The 26,162-nt window shown below is 42.2% G+C and overlaps 1 protein-coding gene across 1 annotated transcript in view; it reads left to right on the top strand.

Moving 5' to 3' along the window:
- The window catches only part of LOC137281859 (replication factor C subunit 4-like), a 30,671-nt gene extending 5,241 nt beyond the window's left edge, over window positions 1-25,430 (top strand). Inside the window, exons 2-11 of the mRNA XM_067813515.1 lie at window positions 12,586-12,730; window positions 13,036-13,114; window positions 13,739-13,818; window positions 14,170-14,289; window positions 14,449-14,518; window positions 14,994-15,188; window positions 15,759-15,884; window positions 16,335-16,415; window positions 17,187-17,303; window positions 24,429-25,430. Of these exons, the coding sequence (XP_067669616.1) occupies window positions 12,612-12,730; window positions 13,036-13,114; window positions 13,739-13,818; window positions 14,170-14,289; window positions 14,449-14,518; window positions 14,994-15,188; window positions 15,759-15,884; window positions 16,335-16,415; window positions 17,187-17,303; window positions 24,429-24,524 (1,083 nt within the window). The 5' untranslated portion in view covers window positions 12,586-12,611 and the 3' untranslated portion in view covers window positions 24,525-25,430. The remainder of the gene's footprint in view (window positions 1-12,585; window positions 12,731-13,035; window positions 13,115-13,738; window positions 13,819-14,169; window positions 14,290-14,448; window positions 14,519-14,993; window positions 15,189-15,758; window positions 15,885-16,334; window positions 16,416-17,186; window positions 17,304-24,428) is intronic.
- The last annotated feature ends 732 nt before the right edge of the window (window positions 25,431-26,162 follow it).

The raw sequence follows: 26,162 nt of genomic DNA, 5'->3' as shown, positions 1-26,162 counted from the left end.
GAATCTGGCGTGTTTGATGTGTTGTTTCACCACATACTTCTTAACCCCCTTAGCCTTCCGGATCTCACTATTGTCGGCTTTCAGTATGGAGTACATCTTAGGTCTCAAACCTATGTACTCGGCTATGGGCGTGCCAGCACACTCGTCCTTCATCTTACCTAGGACCTTCTTATTTACCGTACTGTGTATGGCATGGGTCTTAGGGTAGTCGCTGGTGTCGTATAAATCGTCAGTGTACAGCACTTCACACCTGTCACCGTACTGTTTCTTGAGCTCGTTGTAGTAAAAGTCGTACATCAGGTGTTTGGATAAATCGAGGATGCTCATCCCCACGTAAACAGGCCGGTTGAATTTTATGTGGCTTTTCTTCATGTGTAGGGCAACCAGGTTGTCTGTGAATATCTTACTACGGTTGAATGCCGGACTGGCTATCAATCTCCTGAGCTTGTCTTCCTCACTCGACCGAACCAGCTTCACGGTCACGCGTTTCCTCAGGTTCTCCATAGTCTTACCAAACACCGAGTTGTTCATGAGCTTGTAGAGATTTTTCTCAAAATCACTGGTGGCTTTTTTTCGTAGGTCTGTGTTCATTCTGATGTAGGGCTCCATCCATGGGCTCTGGTCGAACATGAGCACCCTGTGTATTTTGGTCAGCCTCATACCCAACGACAGGTACAGCTGTAGGTTGTGATAGTGAACGATGTACTTGGTCTTATTCATTAAGATAGGCACGAGTTTTTCAACGTCTGTCACACGCCCACCTAACAAGTTATGTTGGTACTCAGACATCCAGTCTGGGTTAACCCTCATACGTTCGGGGGCCAGGGGGTAGCTGTTGTGCGATGTGTGTAATTCCTTGGTATACTCTAAGTCAACCTCGAGGATATAACCTTTGTTCGAATCTGGTGCAACCCCCATAACATCAACGTGGGGTACCCATTCGAATCCCCCTGTAGGTAGATACTGGCTCATGGCCCAGCCGTACAGGTTGTTTGCGTCGAGGTAGAGAATGTGATTGGTTGGCTTGTTAGGATCGTAACCTTTCACGTATTGATTATTTGCTTTCGCGTATCGTTTGGATGCCATGGAAATCCCACCTCGCAAGCCTTTCTCAATGAATAGGTGCATGTCGTAATCTGTGAGCAATTCCAAATTAACTCCGGTCTTTTTAAGCAAGGCGTCCCACGACAGACCTGGGCTGGTGTAATACCATGCGGGGTCGAGTTTATACTGCTTGAAACACGTCCGCCTAAACGTCTCAAACACGTCGGCTAACAGCAGTACATCTGTCCTCAAGTACAGGTCGTGATAATCACCCAGGTTCTTACAACCAGTTTATTCCATACGTTAGTCGCGTGCGAGTAATCATCTCGTGAGACGGACGCCTCATTCAGCTTGCTATAAAAGCAGTCAATAGGGGGTAGTCTGGTCTCGGTGAACTTGACCCAACTATCCATGTACTCATAGGGGTACACACCCTTCCTCATAAGCAGGGGTCTAGTCTCGGCGTCTGTGTATCGATCGGTGACAGGGAAGGTATTGTTGGCCTTGACCAGACTGTCTAGTGACGACAGGAGGAACTGAAACGAGTCAATGAACCTAAGTCCGTTTAAGCTGAAGGAGATGTATCTCTCCATGTTGTTGGGGATACACATTATATTACCATCGATTTTCGCGATGGCCTGCATGATCAAGTGTGAGTCGTACCCTCTCAAGTTGTGAAAGACAACTGGGATGTTTATTGTCTTAGGGTTGATTTTAAGCTTGAGGTTGCACGCGCTGTGAGCGGCGCCTCTATACTTACCAGTTATGTGGCAGTGATCTCTCACCGAATCACCGTTAAGTGGTGAGTCACACACGTGACAGTTAGTGCTACTAGCGTGAGCTAGCCTGTCGACTCGGGTCATACGCATGGGAGCGATTCTATACAATGTATTCCTAATAATTTTTTCTTCCTCCTGCAAACACTTTAGAAACCTTTCAGCCGCGTCAGGGCCCCTATACACTACCAGAGCTTTTGTTTCCCCGTCACAACGGACGATAATGTATCCAAACCCACAGGCTTTATGCTCTTGTGTGGGGGATTCCCCCACCACCAAGGCTTCGAAGTCGGCGTATATGATATAAGGCACAGACATTTGGTTCTTGTGGTTACTGAATTTTAGGATATTATCACCTTCCTTAGGCATGTCGACTCGTATGGCCGTCTGCCCCACACCTTGGCAATCCTCCCGGTGGGATTCTAATAAATCAGCTCGTGTGAAGCCATGTAGGCATCGTTCACAGAAGTGGGTCTTTTCTCTGTGTGCCGATTGGTCATACAACAGCCTGCTAAAGTGTTTTATCCATGTGTAGTGATACTTGTCACCTCGCTGGATCATGAATATATTGATAACTTGGCGATCCTTCACTTCGCTGACCCTGTGTACTATTGTTGTGTTACCTTCGTGCCCAAAGATATTTATAGCCAGATTATTCTGTTTTTCTACTTTAGTGATCTGGGATATGGGGGTGGGTTCATCTATACCATCCCAGTTGAGCCCATCATCCTGAGGATAATTAGAAGACCTGTTCGGATTAGTGTCAGCTGGAAATAAGGCTGACCTGATAGCTAACCTCAGGCAATCGTTTCCTCTATTCTTAACGTTTACTATGGCATGTTTGTTCCTATAGTAGGGGGGCAAGGCTAGGTATGACCCGCCTCTGAATGGCACGTAGTTAGCTATGTCTAGATAGACATTATCGATTTTATCTACAGCCCACCCGGACCCCAAGTGTGTGTAGCGTTCTAGGTATTCTCGTATCTGCTGAAAACTGGTATCGATTGATGCGTCAATGGTCTCTGTATGTGTGACAACCTCTTGTTTACCTCGGAAGTAAGGCTGAACATATTCAGTGGTACTCCCAACCTGCTTATCGAGCGACATTTTCACTGTGATCTGAAACTTGATACTTCCTAGGTTATTTAGTTCCTGGTTGACCTTATCAGCTATCAGAGGCTTGATATCTGTAATGTCTATGTTTCTATCAACGTGCATGCGCCAACCTCTCAAATAGTTGCCTACAGCGCGCTCAGTGCGCACGAACTGTAGGTCAATAGCTCTATTCTGTCGTAATAATTCTACAAGCTGTGGTTTTCTCATACGGGAATACCCGCCTAAACCCAAATCGTGTGCCTCGGCTTTCAGTTGTTTTACAGTGGGAACGGGGGCATGTGATAACAATGCGGTTAACCCGGCTCTCCCCAGGTTTGAATAACCCGTGTATCCAAGCTGTTTTGCTTGAGCTTTTAATTGTTTTACCGTAGGAGGGGCTTCTAAACCTAGTAATCTCAACAATGCTGACTTCCGCATTCGAGAATACCCGATCACACCTCTCTGTTTTGCGACCCGCTTAAGCTCGCGTACAGTAGTCATAGTGTTTACACCTAACATAACCAATGTCTAATTGGAGTCTATCTTGAGCAGTCGCCTACGTTCTTTTATGTAGCCCTTTTTATTCTCGTAGATGAGTTGATGTCTGACTACGTTCGCTCCGTGAGCTTTACATAGACAGTAGTGCCCTTTAACCCCGATACCACACACAGAACACGTGTAGTTAGGACTTCCCATATGGAAACAACAGAACCCCTGATTCCTGCATTTCCTACCACAGGCTTCGGTCTTCCCCATAAGTATGTATTCGCATTGGTATGGAGCGGGTCTCATGTTTACTTATATAGGTATTTAATTTAATTGCTTCGCAACCAACGCAGTAGCTGCTATACCCAACACTATGAAGCCCAGTTCACGATTCATTTGTCCCTTGGATGGTGTGTAGTACTGAGCGAGTGTGGGTTTATTGAGCGGTTCCAATCGTTTACCAGTTAGTAGGTAGTATTCTTTCATTGCTTCATCGACATCGTTGAATGTTTGAACGGCATGGTTTTCACGCTGGAGTTGTTCGTTAATAAAATCAATCCTCTGGAGGCGTTTTTTAGCGTACTCGGCCTGTGCCTTTTGTAAGTTCTCAGTAGCGAGATCGTGTCGCTTCCTTTCTTCCTGTATTTCAGCCGCGTGATCATCTTGTAGTTTCGAGAAGAGGAAATTACTCCCGGAAAATGCCAGGGCATTCACTAACGCCCCACCGACCATCATAGCTATCGTGGCCATCCTATATTTATTTCATTATATTATCAGGTATTATCCCTTGTTTTACTAGGATGTCTTTTGTGGCCATCGCCATACCAAGGTTCATTATGAGCATACCCATATCCTGCAGGTTGAAATCTAGCTTGATAGTTGGTTGTTTAAGCACCATTTTAGTCAACCGAGCGTACCCTACGGCTAGACTGGCGACCACTGTGGCGTGGTATGCGTCGTTGACGAACGTTTTCCCCTCGGACATTATGTATATGATATAAAATATTAAAATTATAACATGATATGCGGGTCGACAGTGGGGGTTACCACCTCACTGTTGGGGGGTACCACCTCACTGTGGGAGGGTACTCCCACGTGTAACCATGTTATAACCACGGCAGTACCTACAGCCAACAACAGTCGGGGGTTGATAATTTTATGTTGGTTACACCACCGTTTTTTACCGGCAGCTACTCTCTTAGGATTCTTCTGCCTGGTTACTGTTTCCCTGGCCTCCACCGTCACCTCGGGAGGGGTTTCCCTCACTGTTGGGGGTGTGGGGGGTACCCCCACCGTCACCTCGGGAGCAGCATCCATCTATACCATTATTGTTTTTTCTCTCAAATTGACAATGCTTTGCCGTGATAATCGCCGCCGTCACTGGAGCCAACAACATACCATATTTGTGGTACAGCCCGCAGCTGATAGAACTCACGGCGTGTTCGATAAAAGGGTCTTTCTCGAGGTCCTCCCACAGGTAAAGTCGGCGCTCTGGTGGAATGGGAAGGAAGTATGACACAATACCGGTGTATATCTGGGTCATAGCCGATCCTATTGTCTTTGTCATTTCTGCTCCGAGCCGGGACTCGTATCTAGCGTACAGCTTATCGATTTCTTCGGCTGACATTTTGTGAATTTTATCCGGAGTGTAGTCTCCAAAGTAATGTTTGGCTTTGCCGCCAACAGCCAACGCCACCAGTTTCTCTCGCTTATCATCAGTGGGGGAACCCTCCACCAACAATTGTTCGAGCAATTCCTCACACTCCATCTTATAATATAACAAGTAAGATTTAGTTTTAACTATATAATACCCGATGCACACAAAACACAGAGAAATGAAGGTTAAGTTGCACACGACAAACACTTCAAATATCATAGCTATACTTAGCATTTGCTTAGCATTTGCTTAGCTTTGCTTAGCTTTGCTTAGCTTTGCTAAGCTTTAGCACACTCTATATGCTACTGGTTGGTCGGTCTTGAGCACGAGCTTAGCGTGTTTAGTTTCAGCGAGCTGTTTCTTCACCCGTTCCCGTTCTAATTTGCTCATCACATCGTTCTCTCTCAAACACTCCTCGAACGAATCCCTGTCCTTGCAGTGAAATAAGGCCACCCATCGCGTCTGCTCCCTGAGGTCTTTCAACACCGAGTTGAACTTCTGCGTTAGCACCCAGACGCTGTGATTTGCATGCCGGCCGGAGAAGGCCAGGTACGATAGCATGTCTCTCTTTTTTGTTATCTCGCGATTAGCGCTGCAGTCGTCCAGTATAAACAGCGTCGGTTCCCCTTTAAATTTCTCGTGAAGAGCTTTCAACCAGTCCTGCAAGCGTGTTCCAGGGTCGATTTTGTGTACGTCCGGGTCCGTCATCACCCAAGGTCGCGCGTACGTTTTATTCATGCTCAGAGTAGGGCACATGATAACGATGTTATCGAACACATCCTTGTAGTAACCCTCCAACATATCCAACACGAAAACGGTCTTCCCACAGCCAGTCTGCCCGCACACTATGGCGCAGTGTGGGTCAGTGGGGAGGTCAATAGATGGCTTGCACGAATCTCCCATTGTCTATATTAAGTTGCGCGTCCATAATAACGTACAGATATAATTTCAACTTACCAGCGGGTTGAGCCTTCTTAGTAATCTGGATGGTTATCCCTTCGCTGCCGTTATCTATACGACGCCCGCTACCGTGCAGTTTATCATCATCTGTGGATCGCATGTCCAACCATAGGGCGTACTTGGTGGTCAGGTATTCACCGATCTGCACGGAGCCTAGGTCCAGGTCCTTTGTTATATAATCCCCCACTGGTAGCTTTTTTATCTCATCCCACTGCTGGTGTGGTCTCATACCATGACTGAACAGCTGGTTGGGCACGCCCTCGATGGTCACTTCCACCTTTTCAATCTCGGGGTTGAAAAACTTCTCGCTGTCCCTCCGGAATGGCTCGTAATCCTCCACGGGGACGACCAGGATACCTTTCATCGATCGCGCCGGCACGTTCAGGTTGATATTCCACACAGTGTCGCTCTTATCTCGCACGACTGATCTATGCCTCAGTACGCGATCGTACGCGCGTGTCCCGTGAGCAACTCGAAGTCGAGCGGCACGCAGAATCAATTCCCGTATGCTCGAGTGATGGCCTTTTCACCGTCCGATAGCTTGTCTAGCTGATCTTGCGTGAAGGCATACCCTATGCGCGACCGGGTTGATTTGCTGATGCCCTGGTACACATCATTGACTCGTTCTCCCTCGCTTTTCCAGAGATCCCCGTAGCAGTGAAACACGTCGCTGTCGTCGATACTCAGCACCTCGTTACCGCTGATCTTGACGGTCGTTTTCTTGATGATAGCTCGACCCATGTTCCGCACTAGCTCGCGTTTGTCGTTGTCGGAGGTCAACGTGATATTGAACGCCAGTCGAACAGTGCCTGGTACAATGAGGTCATTCTCACCAAGGTTTGGAAATCTAACCAGCAGAGTTTGATTCTGGTCTATCTTGCTGCGATTGTTGGTGATGGTAACCGACTGGCGCACGGCTCTGGCGCCTAATGGCTCTCTCAATCTTCTGAAAGGATCTAATTTTCTGCCGTACATTGTTATATAAAGGAAATATATTTTTAATACTAATGGATGAAGACATACCTATGGATGATATGTGGGACGATAGTGCCCAGGCATTCAATGATGACCAGGAGACCTCATTCTCGCAAGGTGGCTCACTCATGGAGGGCGCCGTCACGATTATTACAACGCAGTTGAAAATAAATCCAAACTCAAGCCGTTGGGAAGGAACTATTCCAGGTTTACCCTCGATAGCAATGGCACGCTGCGTTTGAAGGCTCACCCGGAGATCGATCTCGTGCATAAACGCACGAGAGAACCGCTTGCTTTATCAACACTGAGCAGTCGACATGGGAGTAACTTTGTCCGCGATGAACTAGGCTTCATAGATTACGGTGGCGCGCGACCTAAGCAGTATCCTCCGAAGTTAGTTCAAAGTCTGGAAGGCATCAGGGACGCCACATCGGATCAAAACATGACTTATGATATTGAAAAGGTGTTGGCCGACTACAAGAACAAGCCCTTCCCGGGTCTCGAAATTACCTTTCGGGAACTGAAGGGGTTGGACCTGTTGATGCAAACCATTCGTGGTCAGCTCTGGAAAAGCACGGCTAAAATGAGTGAGATAGACGACCACATCGCCTATGAAAAGGGCAAACTCGGTGAAACTGAGGACGAGTCTATGAAAGCCACCATCGAGGAACGAATACGTAATTTGGAAGAGGAAAGGCAGACCTGGCTGGAGACAGCATCCTCCTTCAAAGAAAAGCTTCGATCCCAGGTCAGCCGTATACGGGAAACCATCAATCAAGTCCTCTACCGAGACACCACGTTAGCAGACAGGATTCGGATATTGTTCCGGGAGCAAGGGATCACCATCGCCAGCATTCTGACTGCATTGGGTTTCATCATATCAACCCTGGTGGTGTCACTGACAGGGCCTGCCGGCGGCGGAACCCCAAGTGGCGGAACCTCAAGTGGTGTTAAAGACTGGATAAAAAAACTCGGGGAAGGTCTAGCTAAACTGGCTGGTAAGGTCGCCGAAGCCCTTCCCGGCATCCTGGGTAGCATCGTCTCGTGGTTGTTGGGCGCTCTGGCTAAAACTGCCACGTGGCTCAGTCAAAACCTGTGGGCAGCCATCGTCGCCGTGGCGGGTCTGGTGTACGTAGCGGCTAAGAAATTTTTAACCAAATAAGTCCCAAAGCTACCCCACCAACCACCAGGGCCGTTTTACTATCAATATGATTGGAGGCCTGAATATGGGGGTGTGTGGGGGGTACCCCCACATGAACTTTAGACTCCGGGGGTGGCGCCACTATACCCGTTTCACGTGGTGGGATGTGTGGGATATAGGGGGTGTTAATATCGGGGTTGATACCCAACTTTTGATCTGCCGTGGCTATGACTATTTTGTTGTTATAACCCACCACTTTTTTTACTCTCAGTTGCATATCACTCGGAGCCATGTACAGCCCCACGCCGAACACGTAATTGACTTTCGATCTGGCGTATTCTAACACGTTTTGGTAACGGGTGATGGCCCGCGGGAGATCAACTGGAGAATTGATAGCATCCTCAACGTTGGCAACGAACTGTTTCTGAGCGTCGTAAGCAGTTCCCTTACCGAGGATGTTGGAACGCGTCATCGACTGCGCACCCAACAGCGCCCACACGTACGTTCGAATCGAGTCGTTCAAGCGTATTGTACCAGCATGAGTGAATTCTTTCGATGTTGTTGAGATCATTTTAGTCCAGGCTGTGGCTGCATCAGGATTGGTTTGCTTTATACAGCTGACATGGATCTTTTCATTCGTTGTGGGGCCTGTAAATGTATGACGGTTTGGGTTGTATGAACCATCTTTAGAACCGGCCTGATATGTTCCGGACCTGTAGAAGTACACGAGAACTATACCGAGACCATGGTTCACACCAGGAAGGCGAAAGTCTTTATTCGTTGGAATCTCAAACTCCCCACAAACACGTTCATAAGCGCGTTTATCATAGGGGTTATTCGTCATACTCCACGCTTTATCTTGGGGAAGAGGAGCACTTATTTCCTTCAATATTCGTCTCGTTTGATAATAAATATGAAACAAAATAACCGCCTTACTCAAATACGCCTATACCGTAGTCTAGTGTCACACCCGACCCTGTCGTCGCACACCACACAGCAAAGTTGAGTTGGTTCTGCCAAAACTGCATTGGGTTTTGATTCCAGTTTACCACCGCCTGCGCGTTATTAACGGTCACGATATAGTTTTCAAAGATATTAATAAAGGTTGTTTTAAACCCCGTACTACCTACCACCACGATTTTCAAGTGTGCTAAGTCCATATTATAATATATAAATTATATATTATAATATGTACATAACACTTCCAGGAATAACGAGCGGTGAGGCCGTTCAGCTGACGCACGCGATCGATAACACGTCAGGCCAACTCGAAGTCGCACTCTGCGATATCACCTACCTACCGCAATGGACTAACATCAACGCCAGCAACAATAAGCTGTTCGTCAGTGGAACTCGCAGTCAGATAACTGACGGCTACTACAGCGTGTGCTCTCTAAACGACGAGGTCTTCAAACCCCTGGGAGCCGAACTCAAGATGAACGACTCAAACGGTACAGTGGTGTTAATCAACAACGGAAGAACCTCCTTGAGGCTCGGCCGGCCATTAGCGAGGATACACGGTATGTCTCCTGACGAGATAAAACCAACAACAACCGTCACAGGCACGAAGTTACCAGACCTAGTACCGTACCGAGAGCTGTACATTCATCTCGGTCAGGTGAGCACAACGTACAACATTCAAGGAGGTCACCCTTCCACTATACTGAGAGCAGTGCCGGTGAAAACTGAGAAATACAACGACGGTAGAACCGAGTCGTTTTCACCACGGCAGTATAAGAGATTAACCCAGGGCAACATACCTGAGCTGATAATATCGGTGTTAGATATAAATCATAATCCTGTAAATATAGGATACCTCAGCTTAACGCTTCATGTAAAATGACCAGCGCACAAGGGCCTGGAGTGAAAAAATGCGTCAATATCGGGATCTCCGACCTCGGAGACACGCGCGGTTTCGACGCTCCCGGAGTAGATGGTAAATCGTACGCCTTGCAACTAAAAAACAACATTTACAAACGCGTTGAAGTCCCCTCCGGTGGAACCCTAAGTGATATAGTAGATACCACAAGAGCAACAATCAACACTAAGTACGCCCTTGTCAACACCGGTAGTAACTGGATAATATACCCATCGTTCGGGGGTAAACTGTTCGACTTAGACGATGTTGAGAGCACTACCGTCGCCCGAAACAAGCCATATATGCTCGTCTTCACCAAAGATGACAAGTGGGTGTTGTTACCCGATAACGACTGGTTTCTCAATATTAGACTCGGCTCCCCCTACGTGTTCACGGATAATAAAGACAACCACCTAAACAAAGTCGTGAACAATGGAACCCTGCTCGTGGCTTACGTCCCAACTCAGAGACGTAGCGTAGTCGTCAGCCCACTCAACACTATGGCAGCCCACATGCTATCGAGTAAACCGACCATACAAAACGTGACATTACAGTTGGTGTCTGAATTCGAAGGCGTGGTCAGTATACTAGAGAGTCTACCGGCAAACTCAACACTGATCATCAAAGTCTACCTAGGGGAACCATCGGGGAATGATGTCGAGATCGTGAAGGGAATCAAACTCGGGTGGGTGAAACGACACCAGTATCAAGTTTGCAACGTTTACGTGCGGGTGAGTGTCGGCTCCAACACCAGTCTGCAGGGGGTCAACGTGATCGTGGAAAACAAGATATCACTAACCAAGATCTTCCTGCCTGACAACATACACTTCATGGGTATGAAGTTCACCCCTGAATTATTATCAGAAAACCAGTTGGAAATTATATCGTAATAGTATAATAATGACCAGTCATCGTCCCAACACTACGCTTAACGACCTAGGAGATACGGAGGGATTCGATCAGCCTGGTGAGGAAGATGAATTATACATCCTGCACTTCAAAGACAACGTGTACAGACGGGTGTCGTTATCAGATTTAAAAGAGCCCAAATGGTTTATCAACTTAACACTCGCCTCACCTTATATCACAATAGACGCAGATACGGGGTATATCTCTAAGATTAGGAACAACGGTATCTGGGCCGGGGATTTCATTCCGGAGAGGGTACCCATAGCAACTAAAAAATAGGTTAAAGACTGTAGTAAAAAATAAATTAGCATTTATCAATTATTCTTTTAACGTATATCTTGATATATTCTCCCCTTTCACGCTCATCATAGAAGTCTTCTTTGGTTTAGACAATGAAAACACCTCAAGAGTACACCAATTTTTACCCGGGGTGTCAATACACTGGTTTGACGAACACATAAACCAATATTGTCGTATTGTTATACAACATGATACCACGGGTCCTATAAACCGCTTAATAAACTTCAGTGGGGTTTTTATTACAACAGGAAAGTCTATTAGCCTCTCACCTATTACCCTGAGTGGTAGTCTAGATCTTGTAGACTTCAAATACATTAATAGAGTATTAACTGAAACCCAATTAAAATATCTTTCAAAATATATATTATAGGATGGGTCTGTACCCAGTCGTAGAGGAAGTAGCGAAGACGCTGGAAACCGTAGATGGGTTCCGCTTGAGGCAGTTATGTGATGTGAAACGCCAACTAGAACAAGACCGTGACACGCGGAAAGCACTATGTAAAAAATACCATAGAGCTTTCAATATCGTGGACGGGGCTGACACTACCCTTATGGTAACCAGCATGGGACTAGGGGCGGCAGGCGTTGGGTTGTTAGCTACCATCGTGGCCGCACCTATAGTGCTAGGTATTGAAATAACAGCTGGGGTGGCAGGGTTGGCGCTTAAGTTAGTATCACGCAGACTGCATCGTAAGGCATTGAAACACGACGAGATCAGGGTTCTGGCCGAAGCAAAGCTCAACACAGTGAGTGAGCGTATTTCCACGGCACTCTCTGATAGTAAGATCTCAGAAGAGGAGTTTCGTTCAATCCTCTCTGAACTCACAAAATATAACGGAATGAAACAAGATATTCGGTCCAAGTCTCGTAAGTCTGCTATCAGCGAGGACGAGAAAAAAAAGTACATAGAACAGGGGATACAAAAAGCCCAGCAAGCCTTTATTACGAACACCAAAGTGATCGTAGGCGGTTCACGTTAAACTGTTTCATCGATATAAACGTGACATAGGCACAGTAATTACCGCCAACTTTTTTGTAGTAGGGGTAATAGTAGCAAGAGCTAAGGACCCAACCAAAGCCTTATTTAGTAAATAAGGCTTTGTAGAGACTTTTCTTGAAAGTGTTTTAAAACCCCCATTGTATATACTACTTCACTCGTAGTTTGGTACACGTAAACCTGTCAGAGAAAAACTTCGTATTCTAGGGCAGTATGGTAGCCCAGTGGTTAAAGTGTTATCTCATCATGCCCAAGATCCAGGGTTGATTACAACATGAGTACAATCAGTAAAACCTGTTTCTGGTGTTCCACACTGTGATTTTACTTTCGTCTTGTTTTCCTAATGATTAAAATACTGTGTAAGGAGTTAAACCTGTGTCTCTACAGCCTCTACAACCAGATAAAGCAAAACGATGCAGGCATTTCTGAAAGGAGGGACAACTGGCCTGTCAAAGACTAAGGACAAGCCGGCTTCAAGCTCGAAACAAGACAAGGAAGCAAAGACTAAACTCATACCATGGGTTGAAAAATAGTAGGAACCTCTGATATATCACTGATGGGTTTTGCCAGTATTAGTTCTGTGAATGTGAACTTTTAAAGGGACAATCAGTATTGTAGAACTGTTTCTGGAGGGAAAAGAATAATCGCCCAAGACAAGGCAGATGTAAAGTGTTTGGGTGTACAGAATCTAATTTTGTATAAAAACAACATGCCACTTTTAGTTCTGGCCTTGTGAAGATATGTCAAAAAGTGTGCAGAAATAATCAAGCTTGTGGTTTGAGATTATCAGTTTTCCCTTAAGTTTTTGTTGAGTTAACAGATATGATCTGCTTGCAGTCGTCCACGATGTATAAACGACGTTGCACATCAAGATGAAGTCGTTGCTGTGCTGAACAAGTCTCTGGAGGGGGCTGATGTAAGTGTGGAGATTCGTTCAGGTCAGATTTGCTTTGATTGTTTAACACCACTCTCAGCAAAATTCTAGCTCTGTCGGTGGTGCCTGGATTATAAACTTTGTTCACATATGTTGAAACTCCTAATATTTAAATGTGAAAATTTATTCAAAACATTAAAAGCAGTGGCAGTTTTTTCATTCCACCAGCCTCAAATAAGAGGATTCATAAAAAAAACAAGACTCATTTGCCGTCATGATCAAATAATTCAGTGATTTGATGAACTGTTTTTGAAACCATTGAGAATGTATCTTTAAGCTCCTATCCCAACCTCCTTCCTTTATATATTTTCCCGTACATTCTTAACATTTCGAGGGAATCGGTTAGCACATGAAAATTGTAAGCAAGCTCAAGACTCAAAATCTGTATTCAAACTAACTGATCCACTCACGGCTGTTATGAAACTGAATTCTTCATCCTCTCAGATATATAGTGTTCAGTGCTGATTTTAAACCAACTAACACGCTCACTAAGTAGGAATAAGAACTACTCACCTAATCATCGACTCAAATACATATCAAAGCTTTTTAAACCTGAGTAACTCTTTATACAAAAGCTGCCATGGTAATGTACATGTTGTGTTACAGCTGCCAAACCTGTTGTTTTATGGCCCACCCGGCACAGGAAAAACGTCCACTATACTGGCAGCTGCCAGGGACCTATTTGGGTGAGTCTACTCAGTGTTCAAAGGCTACTGTGATTATCGTGTACCTAACACACTGTACAAAGAAGCGTTGATATTGCTAAAAGATAAAAGTAAGAGAGCTAAGTGAGCTGTTAAACAATGTTCACCTGATGTCTGGTTTGTTCTAACGTCTTGTTGCTAGTTTTGAATTTTAACTGTGATGATCTAGTTGATTTACTGTCCTTTGACAACAGGTTTTATAATATAGACATATTCTTTATTCAGTTATTGACATCAGATTTGTTTTTCATCACAATATGGCTGAAATATTGACAATGTGACATTAAAAATGAACTAACTCACTATAATGCCTTGTTTTGGGTTATTTTCCAGACCAGAAATATTCCGTAGTCGCGTGTTGGAGTTGAACGCTTCAGATGAACGTGGAATTGATGTTGTGAGAGAGAAGGTGAAATCCTTTGCTATGTTGACAGCAGGGGGATCCCGATCTGAGTAAGTTGACCCAGACCCCATGCTTTCTTAACAGTATGCTTATGCCGTTTAGCATAAGTCTAGACCCAGTACAAATATCTCGAACACTACATGAACCTATTTCATCTCCCCTCAAACATCTGACATTTATGTTTAATGTCACATGGTTCTGTTTTTCAGTGGGAAGCCATGTCCACCATTTAAGATTGTTATTCTGGACGAGGCTGACTCCATGACTGCTGCAGCACAGGTGAGAACAGCTGTACCAGTCACAACAAAGTGTTCACGTTACACTAGCCAAAAGCAACGTAAAATCATACTCACTCACTCACTCACTCACTCACTCACTCACTCACTCACTCACTCACTCACTCACTCACTCACTCACTCACTCACTCACTCACTCACTCACTCACTCACTCACTCACTCACTCTACCCATGCTTGTTGTAGGAGGCAGCCAACATGATCAGGTGGTCAACATCTAACATTGTTTTCATGTTTGACGCAGCCACATAGAAAGAAAATGATGGTTTCTTGTCCAAAGTATGGGCCTGATAAAATTAGCCAGACACTGTTACTTTCACAACTGATTATGAATAGTTGACAGTGAAGAGAACATTTGTTGAAAATCTGAAGATTTTATGGTGAAACACAGGATTTATGAATACTGAATTATTGAAGGTGATAAGCTACATTTTATTAAGTTGATTATTATGTTTGAAGGCTGCATTGAGACGTACAATGGAGAAAGAATCAAGGACCACACGTTTCTGCCTCATCTGTAACTACGTCAGTCGAATCATCGAACCTATCACATCACGATGCGCCAAGTTCCGCTTTAAACCCCTGTCGGAGGAAATCTTAACAAAAAGACTTAAACTAATCTGTGAGAAAGAAAACGTGAATTGTGATGAAAAGGTATGTTATTGATGCAGTATTGTAGATGTACAGAGGGCTCCTCCAAGTCTCTGCATTCAGCGGGGATCTACAGGTCACCTTACTATGAAGAGTTGCGTGTTCAGCATTCATGGGATTAAATAAGATGAATAAGACACTAGGTTCACATGTTGCTTTTTCAGTCATTTGAAATTGAAGTTGACACTACCATATTCGACAGCTTCTTTTGGAGTCTGGAGAGTTTAAATGTAAACAAAGATTATTGATACGATGTCTTATGGTGAATGTGTTTTACTTATTTCATCATTTCACATACGGTAAAACAAGAAGCTTTAAATTCTAGACTAACAGCATGTCTCAAATCATCATTAAATCTTGGAAATCATTTTTTTTTTTTTTTTTGGAAGTTTTAAACAATACAGAGACACCAATAACATTTAGGGATAGCTATCATCAAACTTCAAATCCTCGTTTTACAGTATCATCCACTGGTTCAGTCTGTTTTGATAAATTGCAGGCATCGTTGATAAAAAGCTTGACAGTTGATGACTTGTACAAAACAATAACCAAATGATATGTCATGTCATGCAGGCCATCAAAGCCCTGATGGAGACTTCGGAAGGTGACCTGCGGAAAGCCATCACGTATCTACAGAGTTCATCCAGGCTGAAAGGGGAGGAAGCTATAACTGAAGAAGTTGTGTGGGAGATAGCAGGTGTAAGTTCACCAACCTGACCTTTTCAGAGACTATATGAGTCTTGGAGTCCATCTCCAAAACAATCTTAACTTTGTAATGGTTGTTATGTATGGTAGTTACGATCACCTTAGGTCAAAGGTTGCATACCCTGATGACATGAATGAGTGCTCATGATAACTAATCACTGAATGGTCTGGTTCAGTTAATTTGTGGTCATCATGTTGCTCAAATATTGCTGAGTTTAGCCTTAAATCACTAATGATCAAAGAATCACACCCTGCCAATGTTCCAGGTCTCGAATGACTGCTACCTCGCTGTTTCTGACCTATAACTGTTTCAGGTTTTGATACTTTACCACACTGACAATGAGATTTACATGTTGGACGATTCTACATTTGAGTTTCTCGATGCATCATTTTCGTCTTGTTAAAACTAAATATATCAGGCTTTTTAAACTTCACCTGCTTCAGGTTTGTCCAGAGAAGCTGATGCAGAAGGTTCTGAAGACGTGTCATTCTGACTCCTACGACAAGCTGGATAAAACTGTCAAGGTAAGAATGATCTGCCAAGTCCACCAACACATTTGACAACAGAGGGTGTTCAAATTAGTACTGCAGTTTTTGGTTATTGTCAAAACTGATGAGAAACAGACATATTTTTACGTGACTACAAAGTACTGTAATGCTCATTCCTTGAAGTTATAAGTGCTTGTACGATGGTATTGTTACATGTAAATTGCTAGTATAGTATGGTTTCTGCTAGCTCTGGCCATTTGTCTGGCCATGCAAGTGGTGCTGAGGTTACAGTCCATTTGAGTCAGTGATTTAGAAGCACAGTGTGATGACTTTTGCTACCATCCCCTACCAATGAAACCAACATTGCACGTGCCTCTCGCTCACCTGGCTGTTACTATGCTTGTCATAAAGGGCGACTAATGGGAACAGGTAGTCAGGCTCGCTGACACATGTCATCGGTTCCCAATTGCGCAGATCGATGCTCATGTTATTGATCACTGGATTGTCCGGTCCAGACTCTATTATATACAGACTGCCGCCACATAGCTCGAATATCGCTATATTGCCAGAATATTGCGGTGTAAAATTAAACTCACTCACTTTATTGAATATTGCAATAAAAGCAATAGAATTTGGCTAGTGTAATTATTTTAGTAAGAGACAAGGTAAAGGATATGTATCTCCTGATAGAATTGGTCAGTCAGAAAGAAAGACAAGTTGTTTTGGTGGCCAGAGGAGCTGACCTTTTGATAAGTGTAGCTCATTACTCACCTACAGTGTTTGTTGATGCAGTGGCTCTGATTACAGCACATTATCAGTGAAGGGTACTCCGCGACACAGGTGTTGACGCAGCTGCATGATGAGGTCGTCACTCTTGGGGAGCTCAGCGATCATCAGAAGTCGGCCATATGTGAAAAAATGGCGGTATGTGCTTTAAACATGACAGAATTTGTACAATACATTTTAAACTGGTCATGTGAATTTCTGGGTTACCTTTTTTTTTTTATCCCTCCGGCATGTAATGTGGGCAGTCTAAGTAAACTTAGTTTTAGTGTATTTCGTTACACTCCACCACTGAGTCTAACAAAACCTAGTAGAAGGTCGCCTCAGGTAACCTTTGAGTGACCAATGACCATCCAATCAAACGCGAGACGGTTAAATAGATTTAACCAATCAGACAACAGCTACTATTTAGGGATCGGATGAACTTTCAAAACATTCAGGTCACTGACACAGATCTCTCCACAAACAAATCCACATATAACACACTTATTTGACCTGCAGTATATACGCTTTGGGGTTTCTGTTGACATGGTTACCATTAGCTAATATTTCCGCAAGATGACATCCTTGAATATTGCCCAAAACACCATTTTCAGCGGCTGTTTACTCACCGTTGTCATGGTTGTACGTAAGCCGTGTGCATCATTTTGCTATTTACAGAGTTTTGGCATTTATATTTTTTTTGTTTTTCCATGGAACATTTTGGTGTTAGTCTAATGGAGGGATGGACTTCGTTTCCGGAGCAGAACAGAAAAACCATTCAATGTTTTTCTGCAAAACTTGGTAGATATATCAATCAGAACCTAAAGTGGTGCCTTTTGCTATGTACAGGATCTTGTGATTTATTATTTTTCGATTTCCATGGAAACCTAGTCTGAAAAGTGAGAGGTGTGTTTCATTTCCAGAGCAGAACTCAAAAACTTCTTAATATCTGTCAGTAAAACTTTCTAGATATGTGTGGCAGACCTCAAAGTGGTGCCTTTTGGTTTTTAAAGGTTTTTGTGATGTATTATTTTCTTGGTTTCCATGGAAACGTTTCGGACTTAGGCTCAAAATGGAGGGATGGACTTCGTTCCAAGAGCACAACTCGAAAACCATTTCATATCTTTCAAAAGATATATGAGACAGATCTTGAAATTGTGACTTTGCTGGTTACAGATGTATGGCTTTTATTATTTTCATGAATTCCATGGAAACAATTCAAACTTAGTCTGAAAAAAACAATGAGTAACTCTCAGATTATTTGTCCTTTCAAATATGTGGGGGCCGGGGTGATATGTCATCTTCTGATGACTCTTGTTCTGATTTATTATTTTCTCGGTTCCATGAACATGTTGCTGACTTCATTTCTGGAGCACAACTTGAAAACCATTTCATATCTTTCAAAAGACCTGGGCAGATTATGAGACAGGTCTTGAAATGAGGACTTTTTCTCATTACAGATATATGGCATTTATATTTTTCATGAATTCCATGGAAACAATTCAGACTTTGTCTAAAAACACAATAAGTAACTGTCGGATGATTTATCCTTTCAAATATGTGGGGGCTCGGGGATATGTCATCCCCTGATGACTCTTGTAAACATATTCCTGGAAGTCATTGAAGTACAAAATATATATCCCATCATCAGTCCAGACTGGCATTTAACATTACGTTGTGAGTCCCTTGCACCTTAAAAATATATAATGCTGGGGAATCCCAGTTTAACAATCAGGAAATATTTTCCAAGTTACATATTTTCTTGACCTTAATTCACACATCATTATCCCCCCGGCATGTAATTGCAGGGGGATATAGTTGACGCCTCGTCTGTTAATCCGTCCGTCTGTAATCATTTGGTTTCCGGAGCATAACTCAGAAACCATTCAATATTTTTTTTACCAAACTTGATAGATAGAGTAATCTCAGCCTATGGTTGTGCCTTTTGCTATGTACAGATTTTGGCATTTATATTGTTTTCGTTTTTCCATGGAACATTTTGGTGTTAGTCTTATGGTAGGGTGAGCTTCGTTTCCGGAGCAGAACTCAAAAACCGTTGAATATTTTTCTGCAAAACTTGGTAGATATATCAATCAGAACCTAAAGTGGTGCCTTTTGCTATGTACAAGTTTTTGCGATTTATTATCTTCTCGGTTTCCATGGAAACGTTTTGGACTTAATTTCAAAAGTGAGAGGTGTGTTTCGTTTCCGGAGCAGAACTCAAAGACCATTCAATATTTTTCTGCAAAACTTGGTAGATATATCAATCAGAACCTAAAGTGGTGCCTTTTGCTATGTACAGGTTTTTGTGATTTATTTTTTTCTTCGTTTCCATGGACATGTTTCGGACTTAATTTCAAAAGTGAGAGGTGTGTTTCGTTTCCGGAGCAGAACTCGAAAGCCGTTCAATATTTTTCTGCAAAACTTGGTAGATATATCAGTCAGAAGCTGAAGTGGTGCCTTTGGGTATTTACAGGTTTTTGTGATTTCTTATTTTGCTCAGTTTTCATGGAAACATTTTGCACTTAGTCTCAAAATGGAGGGATGGGCTTCGTTCCTGGATCACAACAGGAAAACCATTTGATATCTTTCAACAGATCTTGGCAGATATGTGAGACAGATCTTGAAATGGTGACTTTGCTGATTACAGATATATGGCATTTATATTTTTCATGATTTCCATGGAAACAATTCAAACTTAGTCTAAAAAAAACAATAAGTAACTGTCATATGACTTGTCCTTTCTAACATGTGGGGGCCGGGGGATATGTCATCTTTTGATGACTCTTCTTTAAAAACTAGTCTAGGCCATAATATGTTCCTTAGCTGAGGCCTCTTTTCACTAATGCCTTTTGACAAATGTTTGGTGTCTTTCCACAGATGGACCCGTGAAGATCAGGGTTCGAACTGGTATAAGGGTAACGCTATTTTTCAGGGCATTATCATTTGCAGAAGCCTGAGGTCTTTCATTAACTGCCCGACGAAGGAGGGCAGTTGAAAAGACCGAGGGCTTCTTCAAATGATAATGCCCTGAAAAATAGCGTTACCGTTATTATAGCTAAAATGAATAGAATTTGTAATAAGGTAAGAATAATAACAGCGGCATCGGTTTAGAAGCATTAACTGCCAACAACAAAACGACTGAGGTCACTGACACACATTTTACAAATATAGACACGTCATAGAACAGCACAAATGACATCACTATTGAGTGTGACGACATTCGACCTTGACCTTTGCTCACACTACCAGCTGCCATTGTTTTCAGTGATCAACAACGTTAGACTTCAAGTCGATGTTTTCATTGCTGTATGTTGTCATTTATGGCACAATCGTTATGGATGGCACAAGCAGGGTAGTGCATAATGGCACAGGCACATGTGACGAATGTGAGCCAGATATATGGTCAATAATGAACCCAAGTTCATTCGAGCCGTAGGTGATTGAACTTCAACAGCTGAGCTACTTATGACGTCACGTAACAACGGGCTTGATAATGGCCCGTCGTCAAGCATTTTGCGGGCGTTATCAAGTTACAGTGGACCGCTCATTTCTGATAACGTGCGGCCGTTTTAATGATAATTCTATCCATTTTAGCTATAATCTTCAGTAGTCCATGTATGTTAGCAGTGACTTATGTGCCGCTTATGTGACTCATTAAGCCCTGGAGCCGCTCCACTGCCCAACACCTGGCACCCCTCGCTGACTGCCTGATTGCTGCGACGAGGCTAATTAGTGCTAATCATGCCTGATTTCCCTGGCAGGTCTCGGATATGACAGGAAACTGTCTAGTCTCACAAACAAGTGCTGATTATTTAATTGTGTCGTAAAGATGTAAATGGGAAAGAGGCCGATGTGAATACATATATTACAGCATTTCATGTAATTTATTACCTGTATCTCTCATACCCCTTTGCCAGTGTGTGCTGTATTTTTATCAACACCTACGCGGTCTTAGTACGTACGAGATGAACAAATATACAAATTCCTCCTGTCTCTCTCATCGTATGGACTGAATTATAATATGTTATTTGTAATAGAGTTTAAAAAGAGGGGGGCTTGCATTATAATCGTCTAGGTTTTTGCCAATACATTGCTCATGCTGACTGACTATTTCAAGGAAAGTATCAATAGGTGTGTAAGTAACATGGAACATATAGAGATTTATAGTTTGTCACTTTGTTCATCTTAACTTAACGCTGCAAACATACATCACCATTCATACACATACATACTGCATGATACATTTATCATTACTCGATGCTAAACAAAGCTCCTCGTCATGTGAAGGGATAAAATATCCCGAATGTAACGCATTATATCTCAGTTACTCATTATATTGGCTGATACATTGACCAATCGTATCGTGAGAACCTGTCACATAGGAAGGGCAAGGTGATGGGGCGTGGCCTAAATTTCTGAAGAGCATGTTTGGACACTCAAAGTGATAGGGTAGAGATTGATTATTGGCTTTATCGTTGACCAATGACTATGTTGTGTTTCGGCTGTATCAACTATCATGCAACAATTTGTGAATTGTAAACATAACATCAGTTACTGAAATGATGTATGAAAGAAACACATAAGACATATGGGAGTAGACTGACACTATGATGAGTGTATTCGTTCTCAGATGGTAAACACACATGTCTTAGTATTTTGGAAATGTAAAACAATAACGACTGAAATGCAACAATTGAAGAGAATGAGTGAATTTAGTTTTACAGCGATTTTAGCTATATTCCAGCAGTATCGCGCGGGCTTCACACATTGTGCCCAACAACTGACAAGAATGGTATACGGCACCATTTGTACAACACAACTAGTGCATAAAGCGTTATCGTCTTTGGAACAAGTCTTTATGGTAGGCCTCAAAACAGTCAACGCACAAAAACTCATCACAGCTTGAACATCTGCATTTGATGTCTCAACGTTTGCCAGTCCGTTTCATTGTATGTAAGACATACTTAAACCAAATGATGTCCTTCTCATATCATTGTGAGAGATTAAATTGTTCAAAACATCTATGTCAATGGCAGTAAAGACGAATTTACGCACATGCATAATAATCTATGAAAGAAGCATTTTTGCTGATACATTGCCAGTGTATACTGAATATTTTAAGGAAAATACTAATAAGCTAGTCTGTGACTTACACATAACAGATTCACAGTTTTTCGCTTTGGTTCATCTAGATTTAACGCAGAAAATATACAAACATACATGCATACATATTGTATAATGCTATTCCTTGCACATACATAAGACAAAGGGTCATGGGATGGGCGTCATCAAAGTTCCCAAATAGGATGTTTTGTATCTTAACTGTTCAATATAGTCCCTGATTTGTTATCTATGACCAATCGTATCATGAGATACCTGTGACATTGGAAATGACAGGTGATGGGGCGTGGGCTAAATTTCTGAAGAGTACGTTCGGTCACTAGACAGCTTGGATACAGATTGACTATTGGTTAGATCGTTGACCAATCGATATGCTAGATTTCGGCTTTATCAACTCTGGCTTTCATGAAAAACTTTGTGTATCGTGAACATACATAATCGTAAGGATGCCTGAAATGTACACGTAGGACTAACAAGCACTTTGACGAGTTTATTTTTTTTCTAAGTGCTCAACGCGCTACAACCCTATTATTTTTACCCCGGATAACACAATCCAATCATTGAGTAGAGATAGTATTTATTTGCGTATACTTTTTGCACACACTACTTGTACATCAAACATAATGGCTTGCTGAACATTTCAATATAATCTGTACATTGTTATGAATAAATATCATAATTCAAGTACATGTATTATAGAATTCAAAAAAGTAACACGATACTGATTTATTGTGATGTATACACTTGTAGTTGAATCTCCCCAAATATTTATGAAGATGGGCATACTTATGTTTGATTTGAAAGCAAACGAGGTTCAGAAGATTGGCAATGGGCGTGACTCTACAAAACAGGTTGTCCAATGATGTAACGGCACATAAGTTTGTTTTACACTTGTCACCGGACAAAAGTTTACCTGGACATGCATTCGACCAGAGGCTAGCACTGTTATTTTGAGGTTGAAAGAGGTGTTCATATATTTAGTGTTGTCTGATTGAATGATTATACGCATCAATTCCGTAACTGATATATTCTCCTCCTTTTATTGACAATGGATCTGATACACGTGATCATTACACAGGATAAGATAATTACAGAGATCAAATACAAACGTTTCTTACACAATGCTTATGTAAATTGCATTGAAAAATCACATTTCAAATAAGCATGAAACAGCTTGATCAAAATACCCCAGTTTCCTTTGTATGGTTTATGTGTACTATTCGTGTATATTATGAGTAGATGCAAGAGTTATCACTTCATATTCGATTATGTATTATTGTCAACTTTAAAAATCAATAGTCGCAAATGAATTAGGTCTAAATTAGTAACTTGGTTTATTTCAAATACGCTTCATTATATGAACTATTACAATGAATGAATGAATGATTTAATTTAGAAGAAGGTTTCGTAACCTTGTCACCGTTAATTCAATCAATGTGCAAACATAGTATCTTAGTATTCACTCCCAATGACGAGTAACAAACACGTACCTCCTGTAACAACATCTCATAATCCCTTTTCTCGCAGACATGTGTTCATTTGCCTGTATAAGCCCCCGACATTGCAAGCAATTGTTATCAAAACACATTAATAGTTCTTCTGATTAACACAGAAAGAAATCTCTCTCGTAAGAAAGGCTAATCTTTGATTATTACTGCTAAATTGATTGAAATTATAGGTACAGTACGAATTTAAAATGTAAAACAGCCAATACTCGGCTCTCGCTGAATGAGAGGTGCTTTACATAACCCCCAATATGCTGCTCTCGCTGAATAAGAGGTGCTTTATATTACCCCCAATAAGCGGATTTCGCTGTGAGAAGCTAATTAATTTGCCGCATATATGCGGCTCTCGGCCTTAATGAGTTAAAAGATCAGATGATCCAGCTCACTTACTTGACCCATGTCATCGTATCCTAGTTGCATAGATCGATGCTGATAGTGTTTGATAACTGGATTGTCTGGCCCTGACTTGATTATTTTAAGACAGTTGACATGTGCTGATATATTGCTGAGTTTGGCATAAAACTAAACTCACCTACAGATGACACAAACTTATCTAGACAGCTCCCCTCACAATAAAGGACCAGTTCCTTGACTGAAGAACTCCTGAAATATAGGCTGTATAATTAAAATTTTTTTTGAAATTATTTGTTTTCAGATAGTAGACAAGTGTTTGATGGATGGCGCAGATGAGTATCTTCAGCTGATGGCATTGTTTAGTACAGTCATGGAGCAGATCTGCCATCACAAATAGCCTCGGAACAACAGATTTTTGGGAAACAACATTTCAAGGCAAGACACAGACCAGGAAAATGTGGTTTGCAAATTCTACAAGGCCGTCTTTTTGCCAACAAGACTTTACCTCGCATACGATGGATAAGTTTTCACGGGAGGGTGCTAACCCTCTTTATGTAGGCAGAATGGTGAAGAATGTTACATGGGATTCTGGATGTCACAGTGCTGTAACTTGGATACATATTTAGTTCTGACATCTCTTTGGTAACAATCTATGAAATATTTAGGTGTTTAGTCAAAATGTCTTGTCGTGTTTTCTATGCTGACACAATGCAGGGATTCATAGTAAAATGAATACCAAGTCAGCTGAAATGGATTGCCAGAATCCAGCACCTTCACATTGGCAATACTTGACAATATCTGTTATGCCATAACTGGGGATAAGTAAGGCCAGCTTGACCTGCCTGAAACTGACAATGTCTCATTACCTGGGGATAAGTAAGGTCAGCATGACCTGACTAAAACTGACCTGTCATATTAACTGGGGATATGTAAAATCAGCATGACCTGGCTGAAACTGACAATGTCATATAACATGGGGATAGGGAAGGTCAACATGACCAAGCTAAAACTTGACAAGTGTCATATTACCAGGGGATAAGTAAAATCAGCACTACCTGACTAAAACTGACAATGTCACATCAACACCCCACTGTTGATGTGTGTTTGTTAACTGAAAGCGTACAAATTCAAGCTATGTGACAAAGTCAAACATCATATGATCATGGAATATGTGCCGTCTGTTCATATGTTTGTCATTGGATAGACTTAATCCTCCTCAGATTCATACAATGAGATGTCCTGTTTTTCTGAGATCTTGTTGGTATGATATAATATCTCATCACTGAATAAATGTGTACATGTACTCGTTATGTGTGTTTTTAGTTATACAGTTGAACACCATTTTGTTGAACTCTGATAAGTCGATATCTCTGTTGTCTTGATATTATTTCTTGTTCCTGGGAAAATCCTTCATTATTTATTATTATTTGAACTCTTTTAACTCTATGTCTTGATATTTTGGATATCTTGATCTGATTTCATGGTCCCAACAAATAAAATAATATTTTAACTCGATATTTGCACTGAAAGATGATATGCACCTACCTTTCTTGGACAAGTATCCATCTGAATTGTGACTGTCTCCACTTGCCTACACATGCGCTGCAGCATGAATCAAAGGTAGCGGCAGTGAAAGCTTATTAAGGATAATCTAGTTGTAGGTGTCACTAGTGTGTTTATCTAATCAGTATGTACTCCCAGTTTCAACTGAACACTCCTGATAGTTAATAGAATCGAATCAAAACAGTGAGGATCTAATCAGGGACTTGTGTCCCTCACCTGACAACTTTTGTATGTTTCAAAATGTTATGACAAGATGACCATGTGTATTTGCGATGTCTGTGAGGACAAATAAATATTCTACCATGACTTCAGTAAATACTGGATTGTGACTGGTTAAGCAAAGTCATTCAGAGGTATATATTCACAAGTTTTACGCGAGTTTAGTTTTACGCCACACTCAGCCATATTCCCGCTATATGGCGGCGGTCTGTAAATAATCGAGTCTAGACCCGACAATCCAGTGATCAACAAC

This window comes from Haliotis asinina, chromosome 4 (genome assembly GCF_037392515.1).
Source record: "Haliotis asinina isolate JCU_RB_2024 chromosome 4, JCU_Hal_asi_v2, whole genome shotgun sequence".
Lineage (NCBI taxonomy): Eukaryota > Metazoa > Mollusca > Gastropoda > Lepetellida > Haliotidae > Haliotis > Haliotis asinina.
The sequence above is the reverse complement of the archived record's forward strand: the minus strand, read 5'-3'. Positions and strand labels throughout refer to the sequence as shown.